Here is a 22,437-nt window from a genome sequence, read left to right on the forward strand (position 1 = left end):
CTATGCCCCCAGCTAAGACAAAGCTGGAACTCGATTGAAAACTGAGTTCTATAACAGAACTCTTCCTATGGGGCCATGCTGTCACCTCTGTAGTTCTTCAGACCTTGTACTGAGAGTGCCTTTGCTCACCCAGTCTCCAGTGCCGTGGCCCAGACTGTGACTGGGTTAGCAAAGGGCTTCACCTCCCTCACCCCTGACTCAAGGACACCACTATTGGTTCCATCTAGGAGAACTACAATCCTTTCGCACAGAAATTAGCAGATATGTTTTGGAAATGATTGCTAATGGAAAGAAGGAAATAGGAACAGTTTCCCAAAGTATACAAGTCTCAAGAGTTTGTATTAGAGTACCAACTGCTCTCTGAACAAGCCCAAAATCTCAGTGACTTAAAAAAATTTTATTTCTTGGGGCGCCTGGGTGGCGCAGTCGTTAAGTGTCTGCCTTCGGCTCAGGGCGTGATCCCGGCGTTCTCAGATCGAGCCCCACATCAGGCTCCTCCGCTATGAGCCTACTTCTTCCTCTCCCATTCCCCCTGCTTGTGTTCCCTCTCTCGCTGGCTGTCTCTATCTCTGTCAAATAAATAAATAAATAAAATCTTAAAAAAAAATACTAAAAATAAAATAAAAAAATTTTATTTCTTGATCATGTGATAGTGCTATGTGGGTGAGCAGGGGTGAGAAAGGAGGCACACATGCAGAAGGCTTTGTTCCAGTCGCTCGGGAACTGAGGCTTACTAGTCAGCCGATAGGGTCCATGGCCCCAAAGTAGGTTAAGAATCCCTGATCTAGTGGCTTCTCTAGGGCCTCATAGGCTTCCATCAGTTCCTTGGATTTAGTGGGCCGATGAGGGAGGAAACAGTGTGATGAATCACTTGTAAAGTTGAAGGGGAGATAAGAAATGACTTACATCACCTCTCTCCTCTTTCCATTGACTAGAACTCAGTAATATGGACCCACGTAACTGCAGTGAACACTGGGAAATGTAGTCTCTCTGGGTGCCCAGGAAGAAAAGGAAACGGGCGTTAGCAAACACACAATATTATCTCCGCTACGCTGTCAAGCACACATTTAGTGGATTATACCAACCATAACACAACTACTAAATGATACAATACTAAATGAGAGAATGACACTACGTGCTACAAATACTGTAAATTTGTAAAAATGCAAATACAGGAATACTTTAGACATTGCAGGTTCAGTTCCAGACCCCAATACAGCGAATACCATAGTAAAGTGAGTCAAATGAATCTCTTGATTTCCCAGTGCATATAAAAATCATATTTACACTATACTGTCATCTGTTAACTGTGCAACAGTATGTCTACAAAACAGTATGATGAAAAACTCTTTTATTGCTGGGGCACCTGGGTCGCTCAGTCAGTTGGGTGTCTGACTCTTGGTTTTGGCTTGGGTCATGATCTCGGGGTTGTGGGATCAAGCTCCACGTCGGGCTCCACGCTCAGTAGTCTGCTTGAAATTCTCTCCCTCTGCCCTTCACCCCACTCGCGTGTGTTCTCTAAATATTTTGAAAAAAAAATCTTTTATTGCTAAAAATGCTAACCATCATCTGAGCTCTCAGCGAGTTGGTGGAGGGTTTTGCCTCAATGTCAACGGCTGCTGACTGATCAGGGTGCTGGTTGTGGTAATTTCTTAAATTAAGGGGACAGTGAAGTTTGCCACATCGACTGACTCTTCCTTTCATGAGTGATTTCTCTGTAGCGTGGAATGCAGTTCGATAGCACTTTGCCCACAGCGGAACTTCTTTCAAAGTTACAGTCAGTCCTCTCAAACCCTGCCTCTGCTTTATCAATAAGTTTATGTGATATTCTCCATCCGCTGTCATCATCTCAACAATCTTCAGGGTCTTCACCGGGAGGAGATTCCATCTCAAGAATCCACGGTCTTGGCTCATCCACAGCTCCTCATCTGTTCAAGTTTTATCATGAGATCACAGCAATTCAAATATAATAATGACAGAAAAGCCTGAAACACAGCCACGACGTGAGCAAACACTGTCGCAAGAAATGCAGTATCTGCAAGGTGCAACGAAGGGAGGTCTGCCTGTACCGTAAAAATGCCAGGTAGTAAACTTTATTTCACAAGCAGCACATGATACTACAACAATAGGAGACGATGGAACAACATGAAGTGAGACGATACCAAATACTGGATGGTACAAGGATACCCATACCAGGCATCTGTTCACGGAAGAAGCACCTCCTTGCTCTGACGCAGGTGTGGCAGGACTGTCTGGCCAGAGACAGCTGCAGAGGCTTGGCCTCGGGGTCCTCTCTCTGCCCTGCCCAGAGACCAGTTAAAAGGAGCAGCCTCCCTGGCAGAAGAGAGGGCGAGACGGCCTTGGAAAGGGTAGTAACACTCGTCTCCCATGAGCTGAGAGGAAAAAGGCAACGGAGGGCTTTCTGAGCTTTTACTGAAGCTTTTTTTTTTTTTTTTTTAAAGATTTTATTTATTTATTTGACAGAGATAGAGACAGCCAGCGAGAGAGGGAACACAAGCAGGGGGAGTGGGAGAGGAAGAAGCAGGCTCATAGTGGAGGAGCCCGATGTGGGGCTCGATCCCGGAACGCCGGGATCACGCCCTGAGCCGAAGGCAGACGCTCAACCGCTGTGCCACCCAGGCGCCCCTTACTGAAGCTTTTGTACAACTCCCCCGGTGTCATTTTCCAAAATTATCTAACTCTAAGGCATGTTCTTTTTTCTGAAGTAATTTCTTGGCTTCCACGTCACCCTTAAGTAAGTCGATTGATTCACCTGACTGACGAGCCAAGTGGTTGACATGATCACTGGTGCCCAGTTCCAGCGATAAGATGGCGCCTCCCGAGAGGGCTCAGAGGGCCATGTGTAGGTCACTGTTCCAGACCCTACTGCAAACCCGCAGCGGCACCACCCTGAGCCCCATACACAGGAAGTTAGATGCCAAAAAGGACTTTGAGGTCAGCCAAAGTGAGCTTCTTGACAGATTTGCCAGATCCTGATAGGACCTGTTTGGCCAACGTTTTCTTCTTCTCTTGGAGGTGTAGGATCTTCTCTTCCACTGTTCCCTCACAAATAAATCTAAAAAACAGATAAGCAAATACTCAGAAACCCAGAACAGCATATTTAATAACATATTCAAACTTCTACTTATGCTTTAGTTTTTACGTGACATTTCTTCCTTTACTCGGGTTTTCTTAGGTTTGGTTAAAAACTCCATGTTTACGAGATCCAAACGACCTTGACTCACATGTGCCTGTTTAAATGATGCAACTCAAATTATGTTTCATTTCCTTCTGAAGCTAAGGTAATTGGAAAAACGCCAAAATAGGCAGATGGTATCCCTAAACAAAAAAGTGCAGAGATCCAGCTTTCACCCAAAACGCACAACCTTGATCAAGTCAGAAGGTCTTAAAGCTTATCAAGTTCCTGCCAGGTGTATGTGTGCCGGTGTAAGCACAGTGTCTTATTTCTTGGCTAATTCACACTGAAAACAGTTTTTACCACCTGAAGAAATGCCGCTGTTGTCACGCCCTCATTCGACAAGCACCGACTGAACTTTTACAACGTGCCAAGTGCTATGTTAGGTGTGGGGACGGAGAGACGTATACGGTCCAGTCATGCGCTCTCACAAAGAACACCGGAAGAGAGGCATGAAAATAAACCACCCTACGAGCCGGAAAGTGCTACAGAAATATGTCCCGTGTGCACAACGAGTAAAAGGAAACGTCTGGCTCTACTGAAGACTGAACTCGTTACGTGTGGCTTGTGGGATAAGCAAGGGTCTGCCAGACGGAACAGAGGGAGGGCGTCCTAGGGAACGGGAATGTGGAAAAATCATGGCCGAGTTTAGAACACGGTTAGGTCGGAGGAAGATCAGGCGGTCCAGTCTGGCCAGGGCAAAAGTCAAAAGGACTCCACCATGTTGCAGAGCAATGGCGGAAGCTCGAGAGGCTGGTGGGGGCCAGGTCATGCGTGGCTTCACGTATCATGCTAAGAAATTTAGATGTGGAAGAGGGAGGGCGCAGTTTGCATTGGATACAGGGACACTATTCACACAGATGAGGGATTCAGAAGCACCGAGAGGAAGGAGGTGGTATCTCACTTCAGTCTGCGACTTCTGAGTTCCTAGACCATGTCACAGTACTTGCTGCATAGTGACTGCTCCACAGGTGTTAGATTTAGGAGCTGAATGAGACGAGTGCACGAGTGAACGATAATGGGGACGTGCACACTCGGATTCAGAGAGTTAGCAGGGATTTGGGTATCTAGGTCTGATGCTGGAGACCTCGGGGAAGAAGGCTCAGACTTTGGACTGCCTGGAGTGGACAGGATTACTAAGGGAGGTGCACACAGGATGAGGTGAGAGCTAACGACAGGGAAACCAGCATGATCGCTGTGGAATTCCCGTAACAGGACTGGTTTCAGCGGAGCAACAGGGGTGAAAGGCTGAGGAGTGAATACGAGAGGTAAGCAAGTCAAGACGGTCAGTGATTTCTAATTCTTCAGGAAACCCGGCTGCTAGACTGGATTGTAGCATTAATGCTGCTCGTGGTTTTTAAGGAAGGAAAGTCCTGAAGAGAGGGACATTCTCAAAGTCGTTGGCTTGTGCGCTTCAAAAACGTCAATGTCATAAAACACAAAGGAAGACGGAGGTATTGCCCCAAATTAAAGGAGACAGAAGAGTCAGGGCAACTCAATGCTACGCAGGCTCTAGGATTTTCCTTTGCTGCGAGGGAGCTCACGGGACAAGCGGCAAAGCGGAATGCAGCCCACAGCTGAGATAGTAGCATTGTATCAGTGTTAACGTTCTGACGTGGGGCATCTTACTGCGGCTATGTAAGAGAGTGTCCTCAGTTTACGGAAACACACCTTGAAGTGTTTAAGGGTAAAGGAGCATCACGGCTGCAACGGACTCTCAAATGGTGCAGAAAGAAGTCTACGTTCACACGCACACGTGGGACAGCACGCGAGCAGTTTCCGGTATTATTTTCACAAACAAGATTTTGGGGGATATTATTCTTTTAAGAACTTTTACATTCATTTCTCCATGTCCGAAATTATGTCAAAATAAAAGTTAAAAGCAAAAAACTAATAAATAAAGGGTAGGGCTACTTTCCCTAGCCCTAATACACAAGGCTTTTCTTCTCCTGCAGGGACCAACCCCAAGGTCACCCCCAAATTGCTTGTGTTCCCTTCTGGACTGTGAGTACCAAGGAGGCCATGCCTCGGGAGCTCCAGCAGGCAAGCGGTCACCAAATACTTTACGTTCTGTTAAAACACGACCCAAGAAAGACTTGTACAAAAGGAAAGCTTGTGAAGGGGCCTAAGTTCCGGGGGGCCTTTACTCACTTGTGAACGACAACATCTTTCTGCTGCCCGACTCTGTAAATTCGGTCACAGGCCTGGTCTTCAAGTGATGGATTCCTGTGAGAAGAGAGGCAAGGCTCAAAGGTGCTGCCACCTGGACTGGGTGGGCAAGTCTCCTGGGCAGAGCCAGCCTGCAGCTATTTCTGGATGGCTCTGCAGCTACAAATGGTGGTCGTGATTTTAAAGGGTTGAAAAAAACCAAATAAACAAAAAACCCACAGTGATGAATACAGGACAGGGACCTATGTGGCCTGCAAGGTCTAAAACAGTTACCATCTGGCCGAAAATATTTACAGAGATAGTTTGCAAATCCCTGTCTTTGGCTATGTTGGCCCCAGGAAGGCTAGTGTCAGATACCTTCTTTCCCTCGAATGAGAAACTCAGGTCAGTTTGCCAGTAGAAACTCAGCACCACCGTCAGCTGACGACTGTAAGTAACACAGGTGAAACCAATGCTCCAATTCGGTCACTAACTAGTTGGACGAACTTGGGCAAATCACCTCACCTCAACCCTCTGCACTTTAGATTGCTACTTGGAAACGTGAGGGCTGCCTAATGATAGGGAACACCTTTCTTTTTCTTTCTTTTTTTTTGTAAAGATTTTATTTATTTATTTGAGAGAGAGCGAGAGCACAAGCCGGGGCGAGGGGCGGTTGGTGCAGAGGGAGAAGCAGACTCCCCGCTGAGCAGAGAGCCCAATGCAACGTGGGGCACAATCCCAGGACCCCGGGATCATAACCTGAGCCAAAGGCAGAAGCTTAACTGACTGAGCCACCCAGGAGCCCCGAAACACCTTTTTCACTTTTAATATTCTGGGATTCAACTAAAGAGACTTAATTTCTTTCCTTCTTTATAGATCCTACCAACTCCAAACTAGTTTCTCATCTTACCCCTTTAAAATCTTGGACAACATTTCTCCATTTCAGAAAACAGCATTTATTTTTTTAAGATCTTATTTTTAAGTAATCTCCACACCCAACAGAGGGCTCAAACTCACAGCCCTGCGATCAGCAGTGGCACGCTCTACCGACTGAGCCAGCCGGGCACCCCCAGAAACCAGCATGTAACTCCCACTCTGCTTTCCTCCCTCAAACGTATCACGGAGTCCTAAGACCTAAACACATCCTCCCGGAAGATGATCCCAGGTTGGCCTCCGTGCGTCAATCTGGGCCGCCTGGAGAAGCAGATGAACGTGCAGCAGTCTCCGCTTGGCATAATTAGAAAACCCCAAACTGAGACTAATTATGACATTTTTCTCCTACCAACACACAAACTCATTTATCTTATTTCCGGGAAAGTTGCGGTTACGCTCCCCATGTTGCTACTACATGCGCGGCCAAGGGCCTTGTGTTAAGTGTATTCCGAAACTAACTAGAAAATTCCTTCTCCTTTTCCTGTTGGAGTAAAGCTGCTTCTTCTTTTCCAGGGCTGAGATTTCCCTGGATGTCCACAAATGGCATGAAATGTGGTGTTCTGAAGAGGTAAAACTGAGTGCTGTAGCTCTGAGCCACGGGAGAAAACCTTCTTCCCAGTTTCCATGGAAACAGATGTAAGATTAACAATAAGGTGAATGCTATTTTAAGCAGTCATTTGAAGCCTTGCTTGCTCAGGAAGTCAGGGCCATCAACAGCCGCACACCCTGTACAGACCAGTACCTGTACACAGGCAGGCAGCAGGGGTTTCCACATGACACAAAAAGAGCATCCTCACCAGGAGTCAGCACCCTCCTCGGGCACCCTGACCCCCCCCCCCCCCCAATGCTAGGACAAGGCAAGAAAAATCCAGTCATTACCAGTGCATATCCAGAAGAAAAAGGTGGTTTCCTCCAGTCAGGTTTAGACCCACACCTCCAGCCGACAGAGAGATGAGCATAACCTGAGAAAGAAAGCGCCGCATTCCCTTTATACAGACCTGATCTCGTAATACATCCCTCCCTCTGTCTCAGGTTCAAGCCCAAGACCAATACAGATAAGTACCATGCTCCTATCAGATTTCCCTCTGCTGTCAAAAACCTCTGAGATGCACTCTCCCGTGCCTCACCTTTAAGAAAACTCTCACTTCCTATTTTCTTGTGACTCAACCTCAAAACACGAATTGTCTGCCTGCCAAAATACACACACGCTACAATTTAGAGCACTGGGGGTGCCCAGCTCAACGAACTTTCCATTAACCAGATTCCGTCCACTCCCTTGGTCTCTGCACCCCCACCCCCCGCCATTGCTACTCTTCCTGCCGCCTCCCCCCCAAGGCCACCAGTGTTTTCCACGTTCTTGCTGTCCCTCCACGTCTCCCCACACTTCCTCGTATCAAATTCCCACCTACCCTTCAAGGCTTGCCTCCTCCACAAAGATCGCTCCAGCCAACCAGCTCTGCTCTTCCTCTGCTTTCAGCCCTCGTATTTCACTCTCTTTAAAGTACCTGCACGCTTCGATGCGCACCCCAATAAATGTCTAATAAATTCAAAGCGCGTGGAGGGATCAAGGCAACGAGCGTGTATGCTCGGAGCGGCTACACTGTAGTTCTCGCTGTGCTAACTAAGAACGAGGTGCGCTCCGTGACAGCTCTGCTGTGACCCACTCGTACCTGGGGGCCCCTGGAGCTGTTAAAGGCCTCCACCAAGTCCATTCTCTGTTTGGGGTTGACAGAGCCGTCGATGGTGGCAAAAGTCAGGCCATGCCTCTTCAGGTGCCACGCTACGACCTGCAGCATGCTGGTCCACTGGGAGACCACGACACTGGAAGGAAGGGTCACACAAAAACATCAACCCCCCGAAGACATGAACCAAATTCACCGGCAGGGTCTCAACACCTCTTGAGAGTAACACCACGTTACTCTTGATTCAGTCATCAAATGTGGACCAGGAAAGGCCTTCTGCAAAGGCACACGCTTAGGTCACACTTTAAGGTGAGGATGCTTCCAGTTGTTTCCAGATCCAGGGTGTAATTGGTCTCATGCTAAATGAGGTCACAATAAAGCGGCAGCCGGCCTAAAATAAGGACTGCAGCCTCCTATTATTTGGAGATCTGTGGTCCTGCAGGAAAGGGATATACGGGCCGCCCTCCCTTTGCCAGCCACATCTAGCTGCTGGGACGTCTCTACCCCACACCCCATGCTATGCTTTAACTAGGGTTCTAAGTTTTTAAATCAAAATATCCACATATACAAACGCAGATCCCTAACACACATGAAAGGGTAACAAATAATGAATGGATCCAGGCACCCAGCTCCAGAACATTCCCAGCACTGTGGGGCTCCCTGTCTGATCACACAGCTCATCCTGCCTTTTGCACCTGTTACTCCCTTGCTTTTCTTTAGCTGCTTCTCTACTTTAAACACTTCTCCAGATGCTTAGCTCACTCTGACCCTCCAGTGACTTCCTTCTCAATCAGTGCTACAAATATTTTAACTAGAAATCAGAGAGAATGTGTGCTGTAACCTCAATGCTTTCTGCTGAGGAGGATTCAAGGTCCTGGATTTATAAAAAGCTGAGATTTAGAACTATCAGCAATATCAAAGTTTCTTGATTTATCACAAACAATACTTGGATAATAAAATAACACATTTACCTCTTTTGGGACGCTGAATTTCCTCGGATTGCCTCCAATTCCACCAACAGAGATGAAACCTGGGAAATGTTATTTAGTATATGTAAGTTGTAGCAAATTCGCTTTTCTCCATCATCCCTCACCTGAACTACTGAAGTGGCTTCTCTCCCTCTGGTCTGACCCCACCATAAGCCACTCTCCTCTCTGCAGCCCAAGGGCTGTTTCTAAAATGCCATTCTTTCACTTCCTTACCCTGGCTGCAGCCCCCGCAGGGCCTTCCCACTGAGCAGCAAGCCCCAGCTTCTGACATGACCTACCAGCTCCATGCTGCTCTGGCCTCAGCTTATGTCTCCAGCCTCCTGGCTCACTACCCCCTCCTCAAATGATGCTCCCGTCCTACCAAAGTTCTTCCTCTGCTAAGACATGCTTTGTCTCATCTTCGTCCACTCTGTCCCCTCCGCCTAGAACACCCTTCCATGTCAGATCAACGTCACTTCCTGGAAGTCCTCTCTAACCCCAAAGTATGGGTTAGGGGCCCACTGCCTACCTGCTACTAGGGCTTTCATTCCTATTATCATGGTCTTTTCCACCCCACCCCTTGTATATCAATCATCTCTTGCTATCATGACTTGACGTGCTCCAAGGAAGCAGAGCCAGCATAGGACAGGTTCGTTTCTGGTTCACACCCCTAGCATCAAGCACGTAGCTGAACCAGAGAAGGTACTCTCTGAACATGTGCAGAAACAGAAAGAGCAAGAGCTTTACCCAGTTTAGGGCCCGCTCCAAGGCTGCTGAAGAAGAGGAACCGCCCAGTCAGAGAGACACTTGCTAAGTTTTCCCCCAAAAGCTTTCTGAGTATTTATCACTCCCCCAGAGCACATTCGAGTCCACGAGGGAGCGGCTGGGCAGAACACATGAGCTCGACTTGGAGAGCAGCTGGACTCATCCCTCCCAACCGCTAATGCAAATGACCTTTTGAAAGCCTCGACGGGCCCTGGAGTTCATCTCCAGGACGGTGGAGGAAGAAGAAAGCTGGACAGGGAATCGGGAGATGAAGAGAGTTCTTCTGTTGTACCCTTCGGGACTCCTGGTGAAGAGTGCAGATGCCTCACGGCTGAAACAAGGGGCCGCCCGGACGGACTCTGGGGTGCCCTCAGTACCTACATCCACGCTGCCCTTGTTCGAGTGCTCACCTCCAGAGGTCCCCACCCCCCACAAGGCTGCCTTCCAATCTCAACAATGTGCTGGACAGGAAGTGAGGACAGCACCGGACCATTCTGAATCCGGAAGGAGAAAGAAAAGCGCCTGGTGTCCTGGCGACTTGAGGTTGTGTAAGTGTTTGGACTGCCATACAGAAACGCTGGCAATGGGTATTTTGAGACAACTTTAGTGGGAGAGCCGGACTCACGGTCCATGAGCTGGCGTCAAATTCCAGGAACATTCTGCATGGGTTTAGGTGTGCGCTGCCAAACTCCCTTCCCTGCGTGCAACAACCTTAAATGGTTTGAACCACTGTTAATGGGCTCGCATTAAAAAGCCCTGTGAACAAGTATTACCCAAGTATTAGATGAGGCACACAAAGTATGGGGACTCTAAGTTTTCATCCAGCAGCTAACTCTGAAGGTGCCAGGACATGAAGTTGGTCCACAAACCGTGTTCTTCCTATGTTTCTTTCACTTACTAGTGGTGAAGACCTCAGTAAATGTTTTCAAAATTTAATTAAAAGTAATTCTTAAGTAACAGCATTCCCGTGGCAGTGACCTCATTTCTAGTTACATTTAAAGAAAAAAAAAAAAAAAGCCTTTGAAGAGAAGTTGAGGCTGGGAATGGCCGCTTGAGACAGCAGCTGAGAGAGCCTAGCCCCACTCTCAGGGTACGCAGACTGATGGCGTATGCTCCAAGCCAGCCAACAGAAAGGCAGGACTCAAGTTACAGCACACCTCAGCCTCCCTCTGCTACAACGCTTCTGCCTTGAAAAGCTGTAATGAAAATAGGACAAAATGACTAATGAAGATAGAAGGCAATTTAGGAAATAATACTCACAGATGGATGCATTTCAACAAGTCCAAGCAATTGGCGCTTAGATGTATTACACAGTCTCTGGGGTCAAGCCTTTGTTGTTTTCCTTTAAAGCTTTCCCACAACAAATTGCTCACTCACGGAGGCCCTGTCACTGCTGTAAACCTGATAGGCAACTTTCCCAGTGATCCATGACAGAAAACCTGCCTTGCTGCTGGGGCTGGCCCAAATCACTCTCTGAAAGCCCACTATGTAATAAGACTCGTTTATTCGTGAAATAAAATGAGAATTTAAGACTGGAGGGGGAATTGGACCAGCTCAAATCTAATAGTTCCAGCGCTGCCATGCAATGGCTGTACGCACTCAGACAAACATGTCGCTCTCACGCACGGAAAATGTGAGAGGAAATCCAAGTTTTTCTACCAGAACAGAGGTGACAAAAGTACCTTGCTGCTCACTCTTGTGTTCTCAAAAAGCTCTGCCTTGAACTGTTCACCGTTAAGGGAAATGATGGGAGACGGCTCCGTGTCACAGAGTTCAGACAACGTCATAGCACTGAGCTGCTCTTCCAGAGAAAGGGCGAGGCCCTCACTTTTCAGTTCTGCTGGGTCCAGGGCCTGAAGGGAATACAGGAAGAGGACGGGGGGACAGGTGGACAGTTGAGGCAGCAAGCCATGTTATTTGCCAATGAAGTGACGACTGTTTAGCATTTCATACAGCAAAATGTCTTCTAATTCACCATCGGTATCTCCTCAGAGAAACCCTGATTAAAATGTAATCTTGCAAGTTTTTCACCAGATGAAAGATAAATCAAATGATGGAACTTCTTAGAGATTTGCCAGACAGATTACATGATCATTCTGTTTTCCCCAGCTAAAGCAGTATAGTTAATTAAGCTATTGATAATCAAAACACATTACCACAGCTCCTCAAAAAGACTAACAGACTCATCTTAATTATGGATGTGCCTCCATCCAACGTAAAGACAACTTTTCCAATTGCATAAATACTTGCTTTTTCATGACTAGCCTTAAAAGCCCCAATACTGCCTGAAGGCAGAAAGAACTAGCAGCTAAACTGGCTTTATGACATCCTAAAATACCGAAGTATTCATGAATGGTTTACCAAAATGACACTTTCCCTTCTAAAATAAAGTTTATTTACAAAAACAAAACAATAAAAGCTGTTCCAACACTATGGGAATTATCTCAAGATCAATAAAAACTAATATAAAGTAAAATAAAGCAGCTTCCTCTTCTCCGCCCCACCAGAAAACAGAAACACCCCAAATGCCATTCCCCTCGACCCGCAGACACTGTGGGGGAGCACACGAAAGGCCCTTCTTACCGACTTCAGCAGAGACAGGTGACAGCAACACTGGCGAAGTCTCAGCAACTGGGTCAACAGCACGTGGGGGGTGCCGGATCTCTGCGGGTCTGCCACCACCCGGGGCCCGGGCCCACTGGACCCAAACTCCTGGGCCACTTCCATGAAGGAACACAAATCACAGGAAACAAGACAAGGTTTAAAACAGTAATATGGGGAAGAAGCACAAACTGAAAGAGGCCATCTTGAACTTCTCTGATCTGCGAGTCAATAATATAGCTGTAACTGACCTCTCCATCAAGGAAGCCAAACGAAATACTGGTTTTCTTTATGGACCTAGTTGCGTTTTAATAATGCGGATTTCAAGAGTAACTTAAAAGAAGTTGAGATCACCAGGTCTGGCGATCGCTGATCAGCTTATTTTACTCTGGTCTGAGGTTCCCAGCTAAGGTCAAGTCTCTGATACCAAGCATTCATTACGTCCTGTAGCCGTAACTTTACCAGATCTAAAACCACATTTTCATTACTTGTACGTACTCATGAATGTCCCACGACTTACCTTTCCTGAACGGATTATCAGGGCTTCTTCCGGATTGGTTGCCCCCGCATTCATGCCCTTTTAGATAGGATCGCAGAGCTGACCTGCCTCAGATTGAAAGAGAAAATGCACTTGTAATGTTTGCTAAGACCAAAGAGGTTTACCAATGGTCACTGCTTAACTGTAGGATCTTGACTAAAACTTGTTAAATAAAGTCAGGCTCATGGCGGGCACTGGCCAAAGGTAAGAAAATTAATTATTTTAAAAGCCAAATCATTTTTAATTAAGTGTCAATAAACATATTAAGAGTATAAATATTATGTTTGATGATAACTTACTGTTAATTTATAACATATTACTGTAATGTTAATATTAATTAGTATTGGCTTATATTTATCAATAAATACGATAATATTACATCAGGTTTACAAAGAGAAAAAAAACATAGTCACATTAGAAGTAGACGTACCAAGTGGGAGAGGGTAAATCTAGAATTTCAGGAAGGACAAGAGGTTTAGAGAAAGTACAAAGAACAGGTGACAAGAAGGATTACAGAGCAGTTTGTTGTTTTAAGTTCCAATGAGATGCTGAGTAACAGGTCAAAGGTCAAAGAGATGTTCTTTCCCAATATGGCCCCATAGGATCAGGTCACTGGTGTACAGTGACCACACTGCTTGGCTCCCACGCAAGGAAGCCAATGGAGAACAGGGTGAGTGTGTATACAAGACACAGGTGAGCGAGGGAGCAGGTGAGGAGAGAAAGGGAGATTTAAAAACCAACACAAACAAACAGAAAAAGGAACACAGACATCCAAGTCATCAATAATACTATAAATGCAGTCTGAAGAAACCTGACCCTTAACTCACTCCCAAGCAAAGACCGGAATCACACAACAATCAATGGGAGGTGCTTCCTCATTGCACACACCTTGATCTTGCCAAAAGGACACTGTAAACATTCTCTTCATCGTCAGAAAGCTTTAAATGGTGCACTTGAAATTTCCGCTGGGGCAGCATCACCTGGAGGAGAAGAAATCAGCTGGTGAAGTCAGACAAATGACCTGGGCTTTGCAGAGTACCTTCCCCACGGAGGACACTGGAAACCTAGTCAACCCCTGGGCAGCACTCCCACCTGCCCTAAAAACAGGATGGCTGTGACACATGGCCACCTAGGGCCCCCTCACATGCAGATGGGACAGTCCGAGGCTGCCAAGCAAAGCAGATGGCTGTTCAAGCCAAGGGGAGGACGTATCAGCCTCCTTCCCTGGCCTCCCCCAGGGACACGTATAAAGACATTACCAAGGGCTGGCCCGTGGAGTCCAGCTGATCTTTTGTTCTCCTCAGCAAAAGGCTCTTGGTTAAAATACTTAAGCGTTCTCCTCCTTTCTTTGAACCATTGTCAACCTGGCTCTTCCACAGCCGGAAATCATCGAATGGAGAACAACGAAGAAATCTTTTTGTTGTTGAAGAAGAAGACAGTAGGAAAGAAGAATTGGAGAATGGTTTAAGGAGTAAATAGGGGTCCAAGGAAACACAGCAGATGAGAAACAAATCCAATTTTCTGTTACATCCTTCATTCAATCATTTTTTAACAGTGAATTTCATAGCAAAGTTCTGAGAGACACATCAAAAGAATCTAAGTCGATAACAAAACCGTATTATAAAATGTGAATTTTCCCATTAACGATGTCTGTATCGTCAAAACAGGACATATAACCAATAGCTGGAATTTATTCCTAAAGCTTCAAAGGCCGGCAAAGAAATTCCATATCCTCTTATGGGCTGACTTGAATAAAAGCAAAGGCTTTAAAATGAGCATTCTTTTCTGTTTGCTTCGAATAAATAGTAGGCCTGACCCTAGGCCATACGCTTTAAAGCAGAAAAAGCCCAAAACATTCACTGGGCTGAAGAAAGAGGACTTTTGTTCCCTTTCATTTTAATCCATCCTATATTTTTCCATATATAGGGGCTGGATGTAATCATAGCCCTGTATCTGCGAGTCCATCAACCGATTATCTCCTAATAAATATGAATTCTTTTGCCCTTTAAAGGTCGAGAAGCTTGCCCTCCGCTCCATGAGATAATCTGGTGCACACTCTGGAGCTTTGTCGTGAGATATGGGATAACGATGAAGGGTTAACTGACATGGTTCGCATTTACATAATCCGGAGGAGTTCTACTCACTTGAGCAGGGAATACATGTCCAACAAGGTGTTCTGAATGGGGGTTCCGGTGACAGCCCAGCGGGCCTGGGCTTGGAGACTGCACACAGCCATGGAAGTCTGCACTCGGGGGTTCCTCACACAGTGAGCTTCATCCAATATGATTCGAGCCCAGACTATTTGCAGCAAAGGTGTTTTCACACTGTCCTGGAAGAAACCCAAGCGCCATCATCAAGGGTATGGGAAAATGTACGTGTCTTCAAGAAGAGAAGGGGAAATAATGAACAAGTACTGAGGATCCACTCTTACTATCCAGTTTGAGGGCTGAGATCAGGTATACCGAAATGAGAATTAAGCTGAAGAAACCAAAGTGGAGACGGGGTAGAAATTAACAAGTCGACCCGAGAGTCCCAATCCTTGAGTTTAAGACGCTTAAGGGCGGGGGCACCTGGGTGGTGCAGTCGGTTGGGCCTCCGACTCTTGGTTTTGGCTCAGGTAGTGAGCTCAGGAGGAGGGGATCGAGCCCTGCATCAGGAGTCTGCTTGAAATTCTCTCTCTCCCTCTCTGCCCCTCTTGCTCATACTCGCTCTTTCTCTCTCTCAAATAAATAAATCTTTAATTAAAAAAAAAAGATACTTAAGAGTCAAGTGTTTTGAGTTTTCAAGTTAAAACTCAAAAGTGAGCAACAGCCGTGGGTCAGGACTACGCCAAGTGTCGAGCCTGGAAATTCACTCATTTCAATAAAATACTTACTAAATTGACAAAAATTCACTAAAAATTTACTGCAAGTCTACTTTTATAACGTAAGATACAAAATCAGACATAAAAGATAGTTCCCAGCCTCAAGGAACTCACAGTGTAGCGGGAAGAAAAACAAGCAGAAAGATTAATTACAGCACGATGTTTATATATTAAGTCCCACTGGATAATCCAATACATGCTGGAGGACCCTCGTCAGCGTGGTTCACTGCTGTATCCCTGATAGCTGAAATAGCATCTGGCACATAGCAGATACCCGGTATTGGCTGAATGTGTGCAGGGCTATGACATCAATAAGCACAAGGTGCTAGGAGAGGCATTTAACCAAAGGATTAAAGGATTCTTGAAGCAGGTGAAAAAAACACCCAAATTAATGTGGAAAAGGCACGAGGCAAAGCCTTCCATTCAGAGAGCGCGCAAAGGCACAGCAGCGTGACAGAGCAGGGCAGACACAGGTCCCCTGGTACTGCGCATGCGCTGAAACAGGGAGGGCTGGGGCGCAGGAGACAAGGGAGGGGCAAGTAAGGCAGGGTCATAAAAAGCCCCATACATCATGTAAAGGAACTCCAGTTTTATCCTGAAAGCAATGAGGAACCACTGAGGAATCTGAATAGTTCATTATCAACAAGAGTTGGTCTGACTGGAGAAGCATTCTAGAGATTTCCTCAAATACGGAGATCGGACGAAAAATAACATGCAAAAGATTCGTTGTGGGAAGAGCACTGTATTTTCAGGAGAAAAACGGCCCACAGTAACTAGGCAATAAAGCCTCTACGCTGTGTAACTGAGACGACCTTGGACGCCCTAGCAAACACTCAGGGTTTTCGACTGGTTATCGTTTAGCCTCGGGCCCCTTTGTGGCCTCCTTGTTTGCAACCTCTTTCCCTGAGAGGCAGAAGAGAGGCAGGCAATCACGACTTAACACAAAAATACTAGTACTCAAATCCCAGTCTTCACATTAAATATAAAGAATACCCTAAGAGTATACCCAGAGGACTCTAAAATACAGCGCGACAGGTGGGGCTTCCCACATTCACGTGAGGAGCACCACTATGACTGGGACGTCGTGAACATTCGTTCCACACAACAATGACCTACTGTGGCGAACCTCAACCTCTACTCCTGACAAAGTCTATCTAGAATAAACAGGAAAGGAAGAGAGGAAAGAACTTTCCGTTTCCACATGTGGAATGTGTAGGCCATTCCTGCCCGCACAGGAAGGTACCTTTGCTGTGTGTGACGCTGCGGAAAGACTCCGGTTAACTTATGAGGTGCGGCTCCCAGACTCACCTTCCCCACGCTGGGGTTTGCCCCAGGGATCACTCCCTCTTCTTTCTGTGTGGGAATCTCCTTGGCCAGAAGGTTATAGGTAGTGATCACGATGTCATATGTAGAGAGGCTGCACAGACAGGACACCAAGCAAACAGTAAACAATCCCTCCATGACTGACAGGAGAGGTGGAGTTGATCCCTTTATAAAAATGCCTGCAGCTGCAAGGACAGTTGGCAGAATTCATTAACTCATGTCCTCAATCCACACATACATGGTTTGGGAGAGGTAAGTTTTACTCACTTGCCTTACGTCTTACCTCTGATCATTGTTAATAGTCTGGTTACTATAGCTAAATGGCCTCCCTGTTCCCCTCCCATGAGTCAGAAAGAAAAATCTCTGGCTGGAGTCCTATAAAGCTGGATAGGATCTGGCAACAACAGAAGCAGGGTAGGGAATTAACATTTAGTAATGATTTGAGCTAGATTGATGCTGAAGGTCCAGGGAAGTAAGAAACCCTCAAAGCATTGTCATCTAGATCTGCTCTTGCGCCTTATCATTCTATAACGGATTTCTGAAAACCCATTAATCCAGCCTTGACATTTGGGTAAAAAAATACATGCTGTAAAGCTTTGCGTTTACCTTGCCTATACTCTTTACATGTAAAGATTCTTAACAAAAGGCACAAATCTTTTTTCCAATGAACTTAATATTGTGCACCTGGGGGAACATCCATAAATACTTTTTTGATAAAAATGATATGCCTAATTCAGAGGGAGCACTGTCTACACGTTGACTTAGCATCATACAGAGAAAGAAGAAGGATTAAGGATGATTCCAGTCAACCAGTACATTCTGAATACCAAACCAGCTATGACTGAAGTGCCAATCAAGTAAGCTTTCCTGTTTATTCTAATAACTATCTAGAACAGGGGTGCCTGAGTGGCTCAGTTAGTTAAGCGTCTGCCTTCGGCTCAGGTCATGATCCCACGGTCCTGGGATGGAGCCCCATGTTGGGCTCCCTGCTCAGCAAGGAGTCTGCTTCTTCATCTCCTGCCCCTGCTTGTGTGCACTCTCTCTCGAATAAATAAAATCTTTAAAAAAAATAGAACAAAGGCCAGTCACTGGCAGTACTCTGCTGGAGAAGGCACGCAGGCCTGTCACTGCTGCCCCATCTGCTAAAGTGACCCTCACTCATGAGAGTGGGTATAAGACTGAGGACCCCCAATTTTGCAACTCACCCCTGAAAGACTACTGCCCTGTTCTTTAGGAGATAAAATATCCAATATGACAGGTTGGGGGGATTATTCAGAAGCAGAAACAACTCTATTCTTGACTAGATCAGCAAGTATTCAACCCAGCCCATCATATTACAATTAGGAACAAAAACCAATATCTTTAGGGGAGCCCGGCTCGCTTGGTTGGTGGAGCATGTGACTCTTGATCTCGGGGTTGGAAGTTCGAGCCCTACGATGAGTGTGGAGATTACTTAAAAATAAAATCTTAAAATACAAAAAAATCCTTTAAAACCAAAAGGCAAAGACTAGGACTAAAATTACCATCTGGGGAAACATTTTCCTTCCTCCTTCCTAATCCTCCCCCTTCAGGAATTCAGTTAGGTCTAATCCTAAAGTGTTGAATCTAAAACTTCTTAGATGGTTCCTATATGAAAAACACAGCCAGCCGATACCAACTAATCATTAATATTCTACCAAAATCCTCTTTAAGACTGGGCTGGTTGCATACACACAAATGGAAAAAGACTGTGAATTTGGAATCAGAAATTCAACGAGGATGAAATAACCGTGGCAGAGCCTCGTGTGCCAGGGCTCCCTGGCCAAGAGCTCAGGCATCTCAGGCCACCTTGCACGGCAGCTCTCGTTGTGGATGGCGACAAGGATACAGCAGAAGAACACCATTCTCTTTCAAGATGCATCTCTTAGCACAGGTGAAGGATGCTGGGTGACAACGGTGCCTTCAGTCTGCACAAGTATCATTAGTCCTGACTACACGAGAGCTCAGGGAGAATAGGGAAGGCCAGTATGGCCGCTCCAGCCAAGAGGCTGAGGGCTCGCACTGACTGCCATGTTTCTGCACTTACACTTTTGCACGTTGATCCCGATTGGGCCCATGATAGAGACAGACTCTTAGCGTGTTGTTGCTCACACGTTTCATCACCTCGTTTTTCCAGTGATGGATCAGGGAAGCAGGACAGATGATCAGCGTTCCACGGGAAGTGAACTCACAGGAGTCTTGAGGGGAAAAAAATCAACACCTCATTGCTATCATCAAATAATCTTTAACTCTAAAGGTATCTCCTCTTCTTCTTGATTTTTATTCCTTCAGTCAATATTTTTAACAAACTGCTGCTCTTATTTCCACACACAGCGTATAATAGAACGGGAAATGAAAGGGGTGGTCTTTTAACTCAAAACACTTCTTTATTTTCCCCTGTAAAAAGGTCAGACAGAGCGAGTAGCTAAAGAGAGAGAGGAAAGGGTGCGGCACCGGGCCTCGGTCTAAAAAAACCGAGGTGCTTCCACAGTGGTCTAGAGGTAGAAGCAGGATCATTTCCTACCTCGTCCTGAGTTGATCCCCCTGATAAGGGGGTATTATTACTTTTTGCTGAAAAGCATAACTTAATTACATCCACATTATAAGTACAAAACCCCTAAGACAGGGAAAGATTACGTGGGAGCCAGTTAGTGATGGAGTATTTGTACCACTGCCCCCCCACAATCTCTTCGCGTGTACACAGTGTCACTCCTGTGCCTAGGGACACAGGACCCAGCTGCCACCGTGCTCAGGAGAGGCCCAGAGAGAGGACCGCCAGATGTGCGCCCGGCCTGCCAACCGAGCAATGTCCTTGCGTACATGGCAAGTCACGTGTGATGTGGTGTTGCCGACACATTTCATACAGAACCTCTAAAGTACCAGAACAGTGGTTTTAGCTTTACGACAGAGGTGAGGTGAGACAGAAATTGTCTAGAATTGGGAAACTCACAGACTTTCAGAAAACATGGAAACAGCTGCTGCTATGGCGGCTAAAATCGGAGCTTGCGACAGACCCTCCTTAAACAAATTATATATTAACTCATTTGGCCTGCCGTGGAGTTGTGTCCTCAACATTAACAAAAATCATCATCAGGGCCATTCCAGAGCCTCGGCTTTCTCTACGCACTTTTTTCTTTTTTTTTTTTTTTTTTTTTTTTTTTTTTAAAGATTTTATTTATTTATTTTGACAGAGAGAGATAGCCAGCAAGAGAGGGAACACAAGTAGGGGGAATGGGAGAGGAAGAAGCAGGCTCCCAGCGGAGGAGCCCGATGTGGGACTCGATCCTGGAACGCCAGGATCACGCCCTGAGCCGAAGGCAGCCGCCTAACGACTGCGCTACCCAGGCGCCCCTACGCACTTTTTTCTAATCACAGGTCAGGGTAAGTTTATAACCAAAGGGGAAATGATCACTGGTAATGAGCAGACTCAGCCTCGGAAACGGTGCCACAGTTCAGAGTCTAACACCGGTTTTCTAACGGATTAGTGACATATGACCAGATGTATTCTTTCATAGCTTAAACATGTCCACTCTCTGCTGACTCAGACAATTTAGGAAATAAGACGCTACGAAGGCATTTGTGTTACCATCTCTGGAAAGCCAAGTCAATGCCGTGTTTTTGTCCCCTGCTTTGTTCTTCTCTTGATTCTTCTGGGTCAGGATGAGTGCAATCATTGTCAGGGTTTTCCCTAATCCCATATCATCCGCTGGAAAAGGAAAACCAAAAGTCAGAGAGTTTATTACTTCGGGCGAAGAATCCCCTCCACTTCAAGAGAAGAAACCACCGGCAGAGCTTAGCCCTTGTTGTGCTGCTGCTACTGGTCCAGGCGCTATTCTTTCCGACCCTGAACAAACCCTTGACCTTGTGCACGAAGAGGAACCCTAGTCCCTGCTCGTCATCTAGATCAAAGACATTCACCAGGACTTTTGTGAAACGTAAAGCTTATTATTTAGACCCTATTCCAGTGCGCGTTATATTCCTGCTTATCTAATGCAATCACTGGTATCTGTCTCAGTTTGGTGATACTGTCTAGTCTTTTAATTTTTCACTCCCCCGAAGCAGAAAGATCCAGCAGACGGAGTCCATTCAAAACAGTCCTCCATTCCCTTAACTTACTCATCAAAGAACGGCATAAACTAACCTTTCTCGGGTCCTGTCATTGTGCTGGTCCCTGAACTTCCCGCACTGAATTTTCTATTTACGCACGATAAAATATTCTTGTCCTCACTGTAACAGTTTAAATGACCATGCTGACATAAGCAGAAGTCAAAGGTCACAGCATGGGTTCTGGTTCAAATTCTGGCCCTGCGACTGTGTAGACAAGGAGTTAACATAGCAGGCCTCACCAGCACCCTCCGGAAGGCCTGCTGACAGGGCTGGCCCTGGGCTGGCATCTGGGAACTCCAATTCAAGCAGGGTTCCCACCACTCCCAGAACTTCTAAGAATGGCTCACTGTGCCTGCACCGCGTGCCCAAACATTATGGTTTATGCTGAACATCTGCTTTTCTTCTGGAAACCTGGCATTTCAGGACCAACCAGGCCTGAAGCTGCCCGTGTGACCAGCTCCCAGTAAACACCCGGGGCCCAAACTCCCCCACTTGCCAACATTTTACACGTGTCATCACAGCTCACCCCGTGTGATTTCACTGCAAAAGGCCTCTGGAAGCTTCCACCTGGTATCCCCTGAGCGTTGCCCCGTGGGCCTTTTCTCTTTGAGATTTTGAGTTATAACACATCAAAATGATTTTGTCTCTTTACTTTGTAATAAACCCTAGCCAGGAGTACGACTATACACTGTGCATCCTCCTTGCAAATCATCGAGCCTGGAGGTGGTCCTGGGGAGCCCCGCCACAGCCACTTACTAGCCACTGTGGCCATCTGTCATGTTTCCTAGAGCACCTTGGAAAATTTTAGTTTGATGAGTCTCCAAAGCAGAACACAGAACGCTTGCTTTCCAAGTTCCCTTGCACCTAAGGCCCTGGCAGCACGACTTGGCTCTGGAGAGCACATGTACTCACACGAGATTTCGACTCAGACAAGCAACTTGAGAAAAGAGGTTCCCTGTGAAATCCTTTCTGCAGGAAGGGGTGGAGACAGGAGTCTCTGACTCTGGTGGGCGGTGGGGGGGAGGGCAACGCTTTCCTTTAGAGCCTGATGGAGCAAAGCAGCCACGACAGTTCCCACAAGACGCTCAGGTTCTTACTTGGCTTTGGCCATGCTCCTAGACGTCTGGCCTCCAGCCCGGCTCTCCACATCTCCAGAGACTCCCTGTGCCAGCAGAGAATGAACGCTTCCTCTGCTTAATTAGCCACAGTCAGCTTGTACCGCCTGCAGCCACGACCTGACTGATCCTACAGCTGTGTACTCGACCATGTTGCTTTGCCACCCTGCACCTCAGTTT

At 46.5% G+C, this 22,437-nt stretch overlaps 1 protein-coding gene across 1 annotated transcript in view; it reads right to left on the bottom strand.

The window, feature by feature from the left end:
• Positions 1-634: 634 nt before the first annotated feature.
• Positions 635-22,437, bottom strand: part of TTF2 (transcription termination factor 2) — a 38,054-nt gene continuing 16,251 nt past the window's right edge. Inside the window, exons 10-23 of the mRNA XM_026483657.4 lie at positions 20,622-20,741; positions 19,083-19,233; positions 17,003-17,111; positions 14,976-15,160; positions 14,091-14,244; positions 13,720-13,811; positions 12,814-12,896; positions 12,276-12,412; positions 11,375-11,545; positions 8,931-8,989; positions 7,948-8,098; positions 7,157-7,239; positions 5,348-5,422; positions 635-3,076 (exon numbers count right to left, since the gene is read on the bottom strand). Coding sequence (XP_026339442.2) covers positions 2,932-3,076; positions 5,348-5,422; positions 7,157-7,239; positions 7,948-8,098; positions 8,931-8,989; positions 11,375-11,545; positions 12,276-12,412; positions 12,814-12,896; positions 13,720-13,811; positions 14,091-14,244; positions 14,976-15,160; positions 17,003-17,111; positions 19,083-19,233; positions 20,622-20,741 — 1,715 coding nt within the window. The 3' untranslated portion in view covers positions 635-2,931. The remainder of the gene's footprint in view (positions 3,077-5,347; positions 5,423-7,156; positions 7,240-7,947; positions 8,099-8,930; positions 8,990-11,374; positions 11,546-12,275; positions 12,413-12,813; positions 12,897-13,719; positions 13,812-14,090; positions 14,245-14,975; positions 15,161-17,002; positions 17,112-19,082; positions 19,234-20,621; positions 20,742-22,437) is intronic.

Source organism: Ursus arctos, unplaced genomic scaffold, assembly GCF_023065955.2.
Source record: "Ursus arctos isolate Adak ecotype North America unplaced genomic scaffold, UrsArc2.0 scaffold_12, whole genome shotgun sequence".
Taxonomy (NCBI): Eukaryota; Metazoa; Chordata; class Mammalia; order Carnivora; family Ursidae; genus Ursus; species Ursus arctos.